This window comes from Oncorhynchus tshawytscha, unplaced genomic scaffold (assembly GCF_018296145.1).
Source record: "Oncorhynchus tshawytscha isolate Ot180627B unplaced genomic scaffold, Otsh_v2.0 Un_contig_13554_pilon_pilon, whole genome shotgun sequence".
In the NCBI taxonomy this organism is placed as follows: Eukaryota; Metazoa; Chordata; class Actinopteri; order Salmoniformes; family Salmonidae; genus Oncorhynchus; species Oncorhynchus tshawytscha.
In genome coordinates, this window is record NW_024609118.1 from 80,001 (window position 1) to 97,500 (window position 17,500).

General features: G+C 42.4%; 1 protein-coding gene across 1 annotated transcript in view; it reads right to left on the reverse strand.

The window, feature by feature from the left end:
- Nucleotides 1-17,500, reverse strand: part of LOC121844298 (dedicator of cytokinesis protein 1-like) — an 84,016-nt gene that overhangs the window by 53,903 nt on the left and 12,613 nt on the right. The window contains exon 6 of the mRNA XM_042314231.1: nucleotides 738-857. Coding sequence (XP_042170165.1) covers nucleotides 738-857 — 120 coding nt within the window. The remainder of the gene's footprint in view (nucleotides 1-737; nucleotides 858-17,500) is intronic.

The window sequence follows — 17,500 nt, forward strand, 5'->3', positions numbered from 1 at the left end:
AGAGGGCTTATAGAGGAGGGCCAATAGAGGGCTTATAGAGGAGGGCCAATAGAGGGCTTATAGAGGAGGGCCAATAGAGGACTTCCAGAGGAGGGCCAATAGAGGACTTATAGAGGAGGGCCAATAGAGGGCTTATAGAGGAGGGCCAATAGAGGGCTTATAGAGGAGGGCCAATAGAGGGCTTATAGAGTAGAGACGGGATGTTTTGGCGTCGCCACATTGCCTCTCTGGACCGTTGAAGGAGGATCAGATAGAACAGGTCCCAAAACATCTGGAACACGCTGAATGAAAAGGTGCAGCTCACTAACTCTGTCTACCTCTTTAGTCTCACCAGACCTACACACTCTCTCTCTGGACACCCCCTCTCTATCTCTTTCACTCCCCCTCTCTCTCTCTCTCTCTCTGGACATCCCCCACCTCTCTCTCTCACCCCTCCCTCTCTCTCTCACCCCTCGCTCTCTCTCTCTCAACCACCCCCACTCTCTCTCACCACCCCCCTCTCTCTCACCACCTCCCTCTCTCACCACCTCCCCTCTCTCACCACCCCCCTCTCTCACCACCTCCCCTCTCTCACCACCCCCTCTCTCCCACCCCCCCTCTCTCACCACCTCCCTTCTCTCTCTCACCTCCCCTCTCTCTCTCACCCCCTCTCTCACTTTCTCACCAACACACACACTATATCTCTCTCTAATACACACCCTCTCTCCCCCTCCCATCACCCTCTTCCCTCTAGGTACCTTGCCCTTGTCAAAGAAGTTGATGATCTCCTGGTAGAGCTGGTCCTTGAGTTGTCCTTGTGTGGAGGCCTGGTAGCCGTCTCTCTGGGTCAGGTGAGCTGCACACGGCTCCTCAGACCACTGCAGGGACACAGATCACGTTACCTCTATAGAACAGACCCCGTAGATACAGATCATGTTACCTCTATAGAACAGACCCTGTAGATACAGATCATGTTACCTCTATAGAACACTGTAGATACAGATCAGTTACCTCTATAGAACAGACCCGTAGATACAGATCATGTTACCTCTATAGAACAGACCCTGTAGATACAGATCATTTAGATACAGATCATGTTACCTCTATAGAACAGACCCTGTAGATACAGATCATGTTACCTCTATAGAACAGACCCTGTAGATACAGATCATGTAGATACAGATCATGTTACCTCTATACCTCTATAGAACAGTTACCTCTATAGAACAGACCCTGTAGATCAGATTTAGATACAGATCATGTTACCTCTATACCTCTATAGAACAGACCCTGTAGATACAGATCATGTTACCTCTATACCTCTATAGAACAGACCCTGTAGATACAGATCATGTTACCTCTATACCTCTATAGAACAGACCCTGTAGATACAGATCATGTTAGATACTATAGAACAGATCATGTAGATACAGATCATGTTACCTCTATACCTCTATAGAACAGACCCTGTAGATACAGATCATGTTACCTCTATAGAACAGACCCTGTAGATACAGATCATGTTACCTCTATAGAACAGACCCTGTAGATACAGATCATGTAGATACAGATCATGTTACCTCTATAGAACAGACCCTGTAGATACAGATCATGTTACCTCTATACTACTATAGAACAGACCCTGTAGATACAGATCAGATACAGATCATGTAGATGCAGATCATGTTACCTCTATAGAACAGACCCTGTAGATACAGATCATGTAGATACAGATCATGTTACCTCTATAGAACAGACCCTGTAGATACAGATCATGTTACCTCTATAGAACAGACCCTGTAGATACAGATCATGTTACCTCTATAGAACAGACCCTGTAGATACAGATCATGTTACCTCTATAGAACAGACCCTGTAGATACAGATCATGTTACCTCTATAGAACAGACCCTGTAGATACAGATCATGTTACCTCTATAGAACAGATCCTGTAGATACAGATCATGTTACCTCTATAGAACAGACCCTGTATAGTATAATATTAACTGTAGCTGAGCAGTATACTCTATCAGACTATATCAGAATTAGATTCCTCAATAGAGCTAAACATTGATCTACAGTGGGGAGGAGGAGAGGAGAGGAGAGGAGGAGAGGAAAGAGGAGAGGACGGAGGAGGAGAGGAAAGAGGAGAGGAAAAGAGAGAGAGAGGAGGAGGAGGAGCGGAGGAGTATGAGAAGAGGATGAGGGGAGGAGAGGATGAGGAGAAGAGGAGGAGGGGAGAAGAATAGAGGAGGAGAGGAAAGAGAGGAGGGAGGAGAGGAGAGGAGAGGAGAGAGAGAGGAGGGGAAGAGGAGGAGAGAGAGGAGAGGAGGGGAGAGGAGGGAGGAGGAGAGAGGAGGAGAGGAGGAAAGGAGGGAGGAGGAGAGGAATAGAGAGGAGGGAGGAGGAGAAGAATAGAGGAGGAGAGGAGAGAGGAAAAGAGAGGAGGGAGGAGAGGAGGGAGGAGGAGAGGAAAAGAGTGGAGGAGTGGAGGGAGGAGGAGAGGTTGAGGAGGAAAGGAGGGATGAGGGAGGAGGAGAGGAGGAGGAGAAGAGAGAGAACTTATGGAAAAGCTACATTAACACATCAGATATTGATTTATGCAGTGATAAAACCATATTAATCATCACACATTGTACTTCAATCTGTAAACAACAGGGAGATGGAAATATTTCTGCTGACCACACAGTCCTCTCCTCCAGTCTCTCTACCCACTCTAATAATTAACGTTGTGAGTGGCTGGACGAGGCCGGCTAACAGGCTAGATGCAGCGATCCTATTGGCTCCCTGGTCCCAGCCTCGGTAACCCTACTAAGGTCCTGTCACAACTGATTCATTGCCACGGTAACGTAACTGACATTCCATGTTGTTGTTGAACAAGAGAGAACGCAACGATCTCTAGGCAAAATCGAATTAGGTAGCGGGTGTCCTCCCAAACGGCACCCTAATCCCTATATAGTGCACTGTATTTTTTGGAATGGGCCATGGTAAAAAAAAAAAGAAAGTAGTGCACTATATAGGGAATAGGGTGCCATATGGGATGGAGACAATATTTACATAGCAAAGCTGGCACCGTCTGTTGAAGTGACGTGACCTCCACATTTTCATGTGCGGTACAGTGCACTGTGGGAGAAAAGCAACGGCTCGCAGATTTGACGGTACTGTGGGCTTAGAAACAGCCTCGGAAATCCAAACGCAACCGGGCCACGTTCCATTGGCATAAACAGGACAAGGAAGTCTTGATCCTGTTTGGATTTGGAGACTAGCTTTTATATAAAGGAAGGTTGGCTTCCTTTACATGGAGTCTAAGGTTAAAGGTCAAACAGCCTAAATTAAAGGGATTCTGCAGGGACGTTGGTAATTATTGATTGCGTTACAGTTTGAGCAGCTCTTCCGTGATTAAAGAGAGGAGAGGTGTTCACGTTGCCATCGTCACCTAGTTATTTCTGGAAGTGTTGAAACGACATCAATCACACTGACGCTGTGAATTCAACATCCTCAGCCAGGTTTCCTACAAGGCTGTGTCCCAAATCACAACCCATTCCTTATGTAGTGACCAGGGTCCTATGGCCAATGGTACACTATTCCCTACGTAGTGCACTACTTTGACCATGGCCCTATGGCCAAGGGCACCCTATTCCCTACATAGTGCACTACTTTGACCAGGGCCCTATGGCCAATGGCACCCTATTCCCTACATAGTGCACTACTTTGACCAGGAACCATAGGCTGCCATTTGGGATATAGACTAGGAATGATAATTCTCGTAGTACATTATTTTATCTCTATAGTGGACCATAGAGAGAGAGACCAGTCACATTATCTATATAGTGGACCATAGAGAGAGAGAGACCAGTCACATTATCTATATAGTGGACTATAGAGAGAATGACCAGTCACATTATCTATATAGTGGACCATAGAGAGACCAGTCATATTATCTATATAGTGGACCATAGAGAGACCAGTCACATTATCTATATAGTGGACCATAGAGAGAGAGACCAGTCACATTATCTATATATAGAGAGAAGACCAGTCACATTATCTATATAGTGGACCATAGAGAGAGAGACCAGTCACATTATCTATATAGTGGACAATAGAGAGAGAGACCAGTCACATTATCTATATAGTGGACAATAGAGAGAGAGACCAGTCACATTATCTATATAGTGGACTATAGAGAGAATGACCAGTCACATTATCTATATAGTGGACCATAGAGAGACCAGTCACATTATCTATATAGTGGACCATAGAGAGACCAGTCACATTATCTATATAGTGGACCATGGAGAGAGAGACCAGTCACATTATCTATATAGTGGACCATAGAGAGAGAGACCAGTCACATCTATATAGTCATAGAGAGACCAGACACATTATCTATATAGTAGACCATGGAGAGAGAGACCAGTCACATTATCTATATAGTGGACCATAGAGAGAGAGAACAGTCACATTATCTATATAGTGGACCATAGAGAGAGACCAGTCACATTATCTATATAGTGGACCATAGAGAGACCAGAACATTATCTATATAGTAGACCATGGAGAGAGAGACCAGTCACATTATCTATATAGTGGACCATAGAGAGACCAGACACATTATCTATATAGTGGACCATAGAGAGAGAGAGACCAGTCACATTATCTATATAGTGGACCATAGAGAGAGAGACCAGTCACATTATCTATATAGTGGACCATAGAGAGACCAGACACATTATCTATATAGTGGACCACAGAGAGACCAGTCACATTATCTATATAGTGGACCATAGAGAGACCAGACACATTATCTATATAGTAGACCATGGAGAGAGAGACCAGTCACATTATCTATATAGTGGACCATAGAGAGAGAGACCAGTCACATTATCTATATAGTGGACCATAGAGAGAGAGACCAGTCACATTATCTATATAGTGGACCATAGAGAGACCAGACACATTATCTATATAGTGGACCACAGAGAGAGACCAGTCACATTATCTATATAGTGGACCACAGAGAGACCAGTCACATGATCTATATAGTGGACCATAGAGAGACCAGTCACATTATCTATATAGTGGACCATAGAGAGAGAGACCAGTCACATTATCTATATAGTGGACCAGAGAGAGACCAGTCACATTATCTATATAGTGGACAATAGAGAGAGAGACCAGTCACATTATCTATATAGTGGACAATAGAGAGAGAGACCAGTCACATTATCTATATAGTGGAGAGAATGACCAGTCACATTATCTATATAGTGGACCATAGAGAGACCAGTCACATTATCTATATAGTGGACCATAGAGAGAGAGACCAGTCACATTATCTATAGTGGACCATAGAGAGACCAGACACATTATCTATATAGTGGACCATAGAGAGACCAGTCACATTATCTATATAGTGGACCACAGAGAGACCAGTCACATGATCTATATAGTGGACCATAGAGAGACCAGTCACATTATCTATATAGTGGACCACAGAGAGACCAGTCACATTATCTATATAGTGGACCACAGAGAGACCAGTCACATTATCTATATAGTGGACCACAGAGAGACCAGTCACATTATCTATATAGTGGACCAGTCACATTATCTATATAGTGGACCACAGAGAGACCAGTCACATTATCTATATAGTGGACCACAGAGAGACCAGTCACATGATCTATATAGTGGACCACAGAGAGACCAGTCACATTATCTATATAGTGGACCACAGAGAGACCAGTCACATTATCTATATAGTGGACCACAGAGAGACCAGTCACATTATCTATATAGTGGACCACAGAGAGACCAGACACATGATCTATATAGTGGACCACAGAGAGACCAGTCACATTATCTATATAGTGGACCACAGAGAGACCAGACACATTATCTATATAGTGGACCATAGAGAGAGACCAGTCACATTATCTATATAGTGGACCATAGAGAGAGAGACCAGTCACATTATCTATATAGTGGACCATAGAGAGACCAGACACATTATCTATATAGTGGACCACAGAGAGAGACCAGTCACATTATCTATATAGTGGACCATAGAGAGAGACCAGTCACATTATCTATATAGTGGACCATAGAGAGACCAGTCACATTATCTATATAGTGGACCATAGAGAGACCAGTCACATTATCTATATAGTGGACCACAGAGAGAGACCAGTCACATTATCTATATAGTGGACCATAGAGAGAGAGACCAGTCACATTATCTATATAGTGGACCACAGAGAGAGACCAGTCACATTATCTATATAGTGGACCATAGAGAGAGAGACCAGTCACATGATCTATATAGTGGACCATAGAGAGAGAGACCAGACACATGATCTATATAGTGGACCATAGAGAGAGAGACCAGTCACATTATCTATATAGTGGACCAGAGAGAGACCAGTCACATTATCTATATAGTGGACCAGAGAGAGACCAGACACATGATCTATATAGTGGACCATAGAGAGAGACCAGTCACATTATCTATATAGTGGACTATAGAGAGAGACCAGTCACATTATCTATATAGTGGACCACAGAGAGACCAGTCACATTATCTATATAGTGGACCATAGAGAGAGAGACCAGTCACATTATCTATATAGTGGACCACAGAGAGACACCAGTCACATTATCTATATAGTGGACCAGAGAGACCAGTCACATTATCTATATAGTGGACCACAGAGAGACCAGTCACATTATCTATATAGTGGACCATAGAGAGACCAGTCACATTATCTATATAGTGGACCATAGAGAGACCAGTCACATTATCTATATAGTGGACCACAGAGACCAGTCACATGATCTATATAGTGGACCATAGAGAGACCAGTCACATTATCTATATAGTGGACCACAGGAGACCAGTCACATGATCTATATAGTGGACCATAGAGAGACCAGTCACATTATCTATATAGTGGACCACAGAGAGACCAGTCACATTATCTATATAGTGGACCATAGAGAGACCAGTCACATTATCTATATAGTGGACCACAGAGAGAGACCAGTCACATTATCTATATAGTGGACCACAGAGAGACCAGTCACATTATCTATATAGTGGACCATAGAGAGAGAGACCAGTCACATTATCTACATAGTGGACCATAGAGAGAGAGACCAGACACATATCTATATAGTGGACCACAGAGAGACCAGTCACATTATCTATATAGTGGACCAGAGAGACCAGACACATGATCTATATAGTGGACCACAGAGAGACCAGACACATTATCTATATAGTGGACCATAGAGAGACCAGACACATTATCTATATAGTGGACCACAGAGAGACCAGTCACATTATCTATATAGTGGACCACAGAGAGAGACCAGTCACATTATCTATATAGTGGACCATAGAGAGACCAGTCACATTATCTATATAGTGGACCACAGAGAGAGTCACATTATCCAGACACCAGTCACATTATCTATATAGTGGACCACAGAGAGACCAGTCACATTATCTATATAGTGGACCACAGAGAGAGACCAGTCACATTATCTATATAGTGGACCACAGAGAGACCAGACACATTATCTATATAGTGGACCATAGAGAGACCAGTCACATTATCTATATAGTGGACCACAGAGAGACCAGTCACATTATCTATATAGTGGACCACAGAGAGACCAGTCACATTATCTATATAGTGGACCACAGAGAGACCAGTCACATGATCTATATAGTGGACCAGAGAGAGACCAGTCACATTATCTATATAGTGGACCACAGAGAGACCAGTCACATGATCTATATAGTGGACCACAGAGAGACCAGACACATTATCTATATAGTGGACCACAGAGAGACCAGTCACATTATCTATATAGTGGACCACAGAGAGACCAGTCACATTATCTATATAGTGGACCACAGAGAGACCAGTCACATTATCTATATAGTGGACCACAGAGAGACCAGTCACATTATCTATATAGTGGACCACAGAGAGACCAGTCACATTATCTATATAGTGGACCACAGAGAGACCAGACACATTATCTATATAGTGGACCACAGAGAGACCAGTCACATTATCTATATAGTGGACCACAGAGAGACCAGTCACATGATCTATATAGTGGACCAGACCAGTCATATTATCTATATAGTGGACCAGAGAGAGACCAGTCACATTATCTATATAGTGGACCATAGAGAGACCAGACACATTATCTATATAGTGGACCACAGAGAGAGACCAGTCACATTATCTATATAGTGGACCATAGAGAGACCAGTCACATGATCTATATAGTGGACCACAGAGAGACCAGTCACATATCTATATAGTGGACCATAGAGAGACCAGTCATATTATCTATATAGTGGACCACAGAGAGACCAGTCACATTATCTATATAGTGGACCATAGAGAGACCAGACACATTATCTATATAGTGGACCACAGAGAGAGACCAGTCACATTATCTATATAGTGGACCATAGAGAGACCAGTCACATGATCTATATAGTGGACCACAGAGAGACCAGTCACATGATCTATATAGTGGACCACAGAGACCAGACACATTATCTATATAGTGGACCATAGAGAGAGACCAGTCACATTATCTATATAGTGGACCATAGAGAGAGACCAGTCACATTATCTATATAGTGGACCATAGAGAGAGAGACCAGTCACATTATCTATATAGTGGACCATAGAGAGACCAGTCACATGATCTATATAGTGGACCATAGAGAGAGACCAGTCACATGATCTATATAGTGGACCATAGAGAGAGACCAGACACATGATTTATATAGTGGACCACAGAGAGAGACCAGTCACATTATCTATATAGTGGACCATAGAGAGACCAGTCACATTATCTATATAGTGGACCATAGAGAGAGACCAGACACATGATCTATATAGTGGACCATAGAGAGAGAGACCAGTCACATTATCTATATAGTGGACTATAGAGAGAGAGACCAGTCACATTATCTATATAGTGGACCATAGAGAGACCAGTCACATTATCTATATAGTGGACCATAGAGAGAGAGACCAGTCACATTATCTATATAGTGGACCACAGAGAGACACCAGTCACATTATCTATATAGTGGACCGTGAGAGTCACATGATCTATATAGTGGACCATAGAGAGACCAGTCACATTATCTATATAGTGGACCACAGAGAGACCAGTCACATGATCTATATAGTGGACCATAGAGAGACCAGTCACATTATCTATATAGTGGACCACAGAGAGACCAGTCACATGATCTATATAGTGGACCATAGAGAGACCAGTCACATTATCTATATAGTGGACCACAGAGAGAGACCAGTCACATTATCTATATAGTGGACCACAGAGAGACCAGTCACATTATCTATATAGTGGACCACAGAGAGAGACCAGTCACATTATCTACATAGTGGACCATAGAGAGAGACCAGACACATTATCTATATAGTGGACCACAGAGAGACCAGTCACATTATCTATATAGTGGACCATAGAGAGAGAGACCAGACACATGATCTATATAGTGGACCACAGAGAGACCAGACACATTATCTATATAGTGGACCATAGAGAGACCAGACACATTATCTATATAGTGGACCACAGAGAGACCAGTCACATTATCTATATAGTGGACCACAGAGAGAGAGACCAGTCACATTATCTATATAGTGGACCATAGAGAGACCAGTCACATTATCTATATAGTGGACCACAGAGACAGTCACATTATCTATATAGTGGACCACACACCAGTCACATTATCTATATAGTGGACCACAGAGAGACCAGTCACATTATCTATATAGTGGACCATAGAGAGAGACCAGTCACATTATCTATATAGTGGACCAGAGAGACCAGACACATTATCTATATAGTGGACCATAGAGAGAGAGACCAGACACATTATCTATATAGTGGACCACAGAGAGACCAGTCACATTATCTATATAGTGGACCACAGAGAGACCAGACACATTATCTATATAGTGGACCACAGAGAGACCAGACACATTATCTATATAGTGGACCATAGAGAGAGAGAACAGACACATTATCTATATAGTGGACCACAGAGAGACCAGTCACATTATCTATATAGTGGACCACAGAGAGAGAGACCAGTCACATTATCTATATAGTGGACCACAGAGAAGCCAGTCACATTATCTATATAGTGGACCACAGAGACACCAGTCACATTATCTATATAGTGGACCACAGAGAGACCAGTCACATTATCTATATAGTGGACCATAGAGAGAGAGACCAGTCACATTATCTATATAGTGGACCACAGAGAGACCAGACACATTATCTATATAGTGGACCATGGAGAGACCAGTCACATTATCTATATAGTGGACCATAGAGAGAGACCAGACACATTATCTATATAGTGGACCAGAGAGAGACCAGACACATTATCTATATAGTGGACCACAGAGAGAGACCAGACACATGATCTATATAGTGGACCACAGAGAGAGACCAGTCACATTATCTATATAGTGGACCACAGAGAGAGACCAGTCACATTATCTATATAGTGGACCATAGAGAGAGACCAGTCAAATTATCTATATAGTGGACCACAGAGAGACCAGACACATTATCTATATAGTGGACCACAGAGAGACCAGTCACATTATCTATATAGTGGACCACAGAGAGAGACCAGACACATTATCTATATAGTGGACCAGAGAGAGACCAGACACATTATCTATATAGTGGACCACAGAGAGAGACCAGACACATTATCTATATAGTGGACCACAGAGAGAGACCAGTCACATTATCTATATAGTGGACCACAGAGAGAGACCAGTCACATTATCTATATAGTGGACCATACAGAGAGAGACCAGTCACATTATCTATATAGTGGACCATAGAGAGAGAGACCAGACACATTATCTATATAGTGGACCACAGAGAGACCAGACACATTATCTATATAGTGGACCACAGAGAGAGACCAGTCACATTATCTATATATTGGACCATAGAGAGAGACCAGACACATGATCTATATATCTATATAGTGGACCACAGAGAGACCAGACACATTATCTATATAGTGGACCATAGAGAGAGAGACCAGTCACATTATCTATATAGTGGACCACAGAGAGACCAGACACATTATCTATATAGTGGACCATAGAGAGACCAGTCACATAATCTATATAGTGGACCACAGAGAGAGACCAGTCACATGATCTATATAGTGGACCACAGAGAGAGACCAGACACATTATCTATATAGTGGACCATAGAGAGACCAGACACATTATCTATATAGTGGACCACAGAGAAACCAGACACATGATCTATATAGTGGACCATAGAGAGAGACCAGACACATTATCTATATAGTGGACACAGAGAGACCAGTCACATTATCTATATAGTGGACCATAGAGAGAGAGACCAGACACATTATCTATATAGTGGACCAGAGAGAGACCAGACACATTATCTATATAGTGGACCACAGAGAGAGACCAGACACATTATCTATATAGTGGACCACAGAGAGAGACCAGTCACATTATCTATATAGTGGACCACAGAGAGAGACCAGTCACATTATCTATATAGTGGACCACAGAGAGAGACCAGTCACATGATCTATATAGTGGACCACAGAGAGACCAGACACATTATCTATATAGTGGACCATAGAGAGACCAGACACATTATCTATATAGTGGACCACAGAGAGAGAGACCAGTCACATGATCTATATAGTGGACCACAGAGAGAGACCAGTCACATATCTATATAGTGGACCACAGAGAGACCAGTCACATTATCTATATAGTGGACACAGAGAGACCAGTCACATTATCTATATAGTGGACCACAGAGAGAGAGACCAGTCACATGATCTATATAGTGGACCACAGAGAGACCAGTCACATATCTATATAGTGGACCACAGAGAGACCAGACACATTATCTATATAGTGGACCACAGAGAGAGAGACCAGACACATTATCTATATAGTGGACCAGAGAGAGACCAGACACATTATCTATATAGTGGACCACAGAGAGAGACCAGACACATGATCTATATAGTGGACCACAGAGAGAGACCAGTCACATTATCTATATAGTGGACCACAGAGAGAGACCAGTCACATTATCTATATAGTGGACCATAGAGAGAGACCAGTCACATTATCTATATAGTGGACCATAGAGAGAGACCAGACACATTATCTATATAGTGGACCACAGAGAGACCAGACACATTATCTATATAGTGGACCACAGAGAGAGACCAGTCACATTATCTATATAGTGGACCATAGAGAGAGACCAGACACATTATCTATATAGTGGACCACAGAGGACATTATCTATATACAGAGAGAGACCAGTCACATTATCTATATAGTGGACCACAGAGAGACCAGACACATTATCTATATAGTGGACCATAGAGAGACCAGACACATTATCTATATAGTGGACCACAGAGAGAGAGACCAGTCACATTATCTATATAGTGGACCACAGAGAGACCAGTCACATTATCTATATAGTGGACCACAGAGAGAGACCAGACACATTATCTATATAGTGGACCACAGAGAGAGACCAGTCACATGATCTATATAGTGGACCACAGAGAGACCAGTCACATGATCTATATAGTGGACCATAGAGAGACCAGTCACATTATCTATATAGTGGACCACAGAGAGAGAGACCAGTCACATGATCTATATAGTGGACCACAGAGAGACCAGTCACATTATCTATATAGTGGACCACAGAGAGACCAGTCACATGATCTATATAGTGGACCACAGAGAGACCAGACACATTATCTATATAGTGGACCACAGAGAGAGACCAGACACATTATCTATATAGTGGACCATAGAGAGAGAGACCAGTCACATTATCTATATAGTGGTAGAGAGAGAGACCAGACACATTATCTATATAGTGGACCATAGAGAGAGAGACCAGTCACATTATCTATATAGTGGACCATAGAGAGAGACCAGTCACATTATCTATATAGTGGACCATAGAGAGAGACCAGACACATTATCTATATAGTGGACCATAGAGAGACCAGTCACATTATCTATATAGTGGACCCAGAGAGACCAGTAACATTATCTATATAGTGGACCACAGAGAGACCAGTCACATGATCTATATAGTGGACCATAGAGGAGACCAGTCACATTATCTATATAGTGGACCACAGAGAGACCAGTCACATTATCTATATAGTGGACCACAGAGAGACCAGACACATGATCTATATAGTGGACCACAGAGAGACCAGACACATTATCTATATAGTGGACCACAGAGAGACCAGTCACATTATCTATATAGTGGACCACAGAGAGACCAGTCACATTATCTATATAGTGGACCACAGAGAGACCAGACACATTATCTATATAGTGGACCACAGAGAGAGACCAGACACATTATCTATATAGTGGACCACAGAGAGAGAGACCAGTCACATTATCTATATAGTGGACCACAGAGAGAGACCAGTCACATTATCTATATAGTGGACCATAGAGAGACCAGTCACATTATCTATATAGTGGACCACAGAGAGACCAGTCACATTATCTATATAGTGGACCACAGAGAGACCAGTCACATTATCTATATAGTGGACCAGAGAGAGACCAGTCACATTATCTATATAGTGGACCACAGAGAGACCAGACACATTATCTATATAGTGGACCATAGAGAGAGACCAGACACATTATCTATATAGTGGACCACAGAGAGACCAGTCACATTATCTATATAGTGGACCATAGAGAGAGAGACCAGACACATTATCTATATAGTGGACCAGAGAGACCAGACACATTATCTATATAGTGGACCACAGAGAGAGAGACCAGACACATTATCTATATAGTGGACCACAGAGAGACCAGTCACATTATCTATATAGTGGACCACAGAGAGACCAGTCACATTATCTATATAGTGGACCATAGAGAGAGACCAGTCACATTATCTATATAGTGGACCACAGAGAGACCAGACACATTATCTATATAGTGGACCATAGAGAGAGAGACCAGACACATTATCTATATAGTGGACCACAGAGAGACCAGTCACATTATCTATATAGTGGACCATAGAGAGAGACCAGACACATTATCTATATAGTGGACCAGAGAGAGACCAGACACATTATCTATATAGTGGACCACAGAGAGAGAGACCAGACACATGATCTATATAGTGGACCACAGAGAGAGACCAGTCACATTATCTATATAGTGGACCACAGAGAGAGAGACCAGTCACATTATCTATATAGTGGACCATAGAGAGAGACCAGTCACATTATCTATATAGTGGACCACAGAGAGACCAGACACATTATCTATATAGTGGACCACAGAGAGAGAGACCAGTCACATTATCTATATAGTGGACCACAGAGAGACCAGACACATTATCTATATAGTGGACCATAGAGAGAGACCAGACACATGATCTATATAGTGGACCACAGAGAGACCAGACACATTATCTATATAGTGGACCAGTCACATGATCTATATAGTGGACCACAGAGACCAGACACATTATCTATATAGTGGACCATAGAGAGACCAGACACATTATCTATATAGTGGACCACAGAGAGACCAGACACATTATCTATATAGTGGACCATAGAGAGAGACCAGTCACATTATCTATATAGTGGACCACAGAGAGACCAGACACATTATCTATATAGTGGACCATAGAGAGACCAGTCACATTATCTATATAGTGGACCACAGAGAGAGACCAGTCACATTATCTATATAGTGGACCACAGAGAGAGACCAGACACATTATCTATATAGTGGACCATAGAGAGACCAGACACATTATCTATATAGTGGACCACAGAGAGACCAGACACATTATCTATATAGTGGACCATAGAGAGAGACCAGACACATTATCTATATAGTGGACCACAGAGAGACCAGTCACATTATCTATATAGTGGACCATAGAGAGAGAGACCAGACACATTATCTATATAGTGGACCCAGAGAGACCAGACACATTATCTATATAGTGGACCACAGAGAGAGACCAGACACATGATCTATATAGTGGACCACAGAGAGAGACCAGTCACATTATCTATATAGTGGACCACAGAGAGAGACCAGTCACATTATCTATATAGTGGACCACAGAGAGAGACCAGTCACATATCTATATAGTGGACCACAGAGAGACCAGACACATTATCTATATAGTGGACCATAGAGAGACCAGACACATTATCTATATAGTGGACCACAGAGAGAGAGACCAGTCACATTATCTATATAGTGGACACAGAGAGACCAGTCACATATCTATATAGTGGACCACAGAGAGAGACCAGTCACATTATCTATATAGTGGACCACAGAGAGAGAGACCAGACACATGATCTATATAGTGGACCACAGAGAGAGAGACCAGTCACATGATCTATATAGTGGACCACAGAGAGACCAGTCACATGATCTATATAGTGGACAATAGAGAGACCAGTCACATGATCTATATAGTGGACCACAGAGAGAGACCAGTCACATGATCTATATAGTGGACCACAGAGAGACCAGTCACATTATCTATATAGTGGACCACAGAGACCAGTCACATATCTATATAGTGGACTACAGAGAGAGAGACCAGTCACATTATCTATATAGTGGACCACAGAGAGACCAGTCACATGATCTATATAGTGGACCACAGAGAGACCAGACACATTATCTATATAGTGGACCACAGAGAGAGACCAGACACATTATCTATATAGTGGACCAGAGAGAGACCAGTCACATTATCTATATAGTGGACCACAGAGAGAGACCAGACACATTATCTATATAGTGGACCACAGAGAGACCAGTCACATTATCTATATAGTGGACCACAGAGAGACCAGACACATTATCTATATAGTGGACCACAGAGACCAGTCACATGATCTATATAGTGGACCACAGAGAGAGACCAGTCACATGATCTATATAGTGGACCACAGAGAGACCAGTCACATGATCTATATAGTGGACCACAGAGAGAGACCAGTCACATGATCTATATAGTGGACCACAGAGAGACCAGTCACATGATCTATATAGTGGACCACAGAGAGACCAGACACATTATCTATATAGTGGACCACAGAGAGAGACCAGACACATTATCTATATAGTGGACCACAGAGAGAGAGAGACCAGTCACATTATCTATATAGTGGACCATAGAGAGAGACCAGACACATTATCTATATAGTGGACCATAGAGAGAGAGACCAGTCACATTATCTATATAGTGGACCACAGAGAGAGACCAGTCACATTATCTATATAGTGGACCATAGAGAGAGAGACCAGACACATTATCTATATAGTGGACCACCAGTCACATTATCTATATAGTGGACCACAGAGAGACCAGTCACATTATCTATATAGTGGACCACAGAGAGACCAGTCACATTATCTATATAGTGGACCATAGAGAGAGACCAGTCACATTATCTATATAGTGGACCCAGAGAGACCAGTCACATTATCTATATAGTGGACCACAGAGAGACCAGACACATGATCTATATAGTGGACCACGAGAGACCAGTCACATGATCTATATAGTGGACCACAGAGAGAGAGACCAGTCACATGATCTATATAGTGGACCATAGAGAGACCAGTCACATTATCTATATAGTGGACCACAGAGAGACCAGTCACATTATCTATATAGTGGACCACAGACCAGTCACATGATCTATATAGTGGACCATAGAGAGAGAGACCAGTCACATTATCTATATAGTGGACCACAGAGAGACCAGTCACATTATCTATATAGTGGACCACAGAGAGACCAGACACATGATCTATATAGTGGACCACAGAGAGACCAGACACATTATCTATATAGTGGACCACAGAGACCAGTCACATTATCTATATAGTGGACCACAGAGACCAGTCACATGATCTATATAGTGGACCACAGAGAGAGAGACCAGTCACATGATCTATATAGTGGACCATAGAGAGACCAGTCACATTATCTATATAGTGGACCACAGAGAGACCAGACACATTATCTATATAGTGGACCACAGAGAGACCAGTCACATGATCTATATAGTGGACCACAGAGAGACCAGTCACATTATCTATATAGTGGACCAGAGACCAGTCACATGATCTATATAGTGGACCACAGAGAGACCAGACACATGATCTATATAGTGGACCACAGAGAGACCAGACACATGATCTATATAGTGGACCACAGAGAGAGAGACCAGTCACATTATCTATATAGTGGACCATAGAGAGACCAGTCACATTATCTATATAGTGGACCATAGAGAGACTAAAAACAGAAAGGCAGCTTCCTACAAACCAATTCATGACAC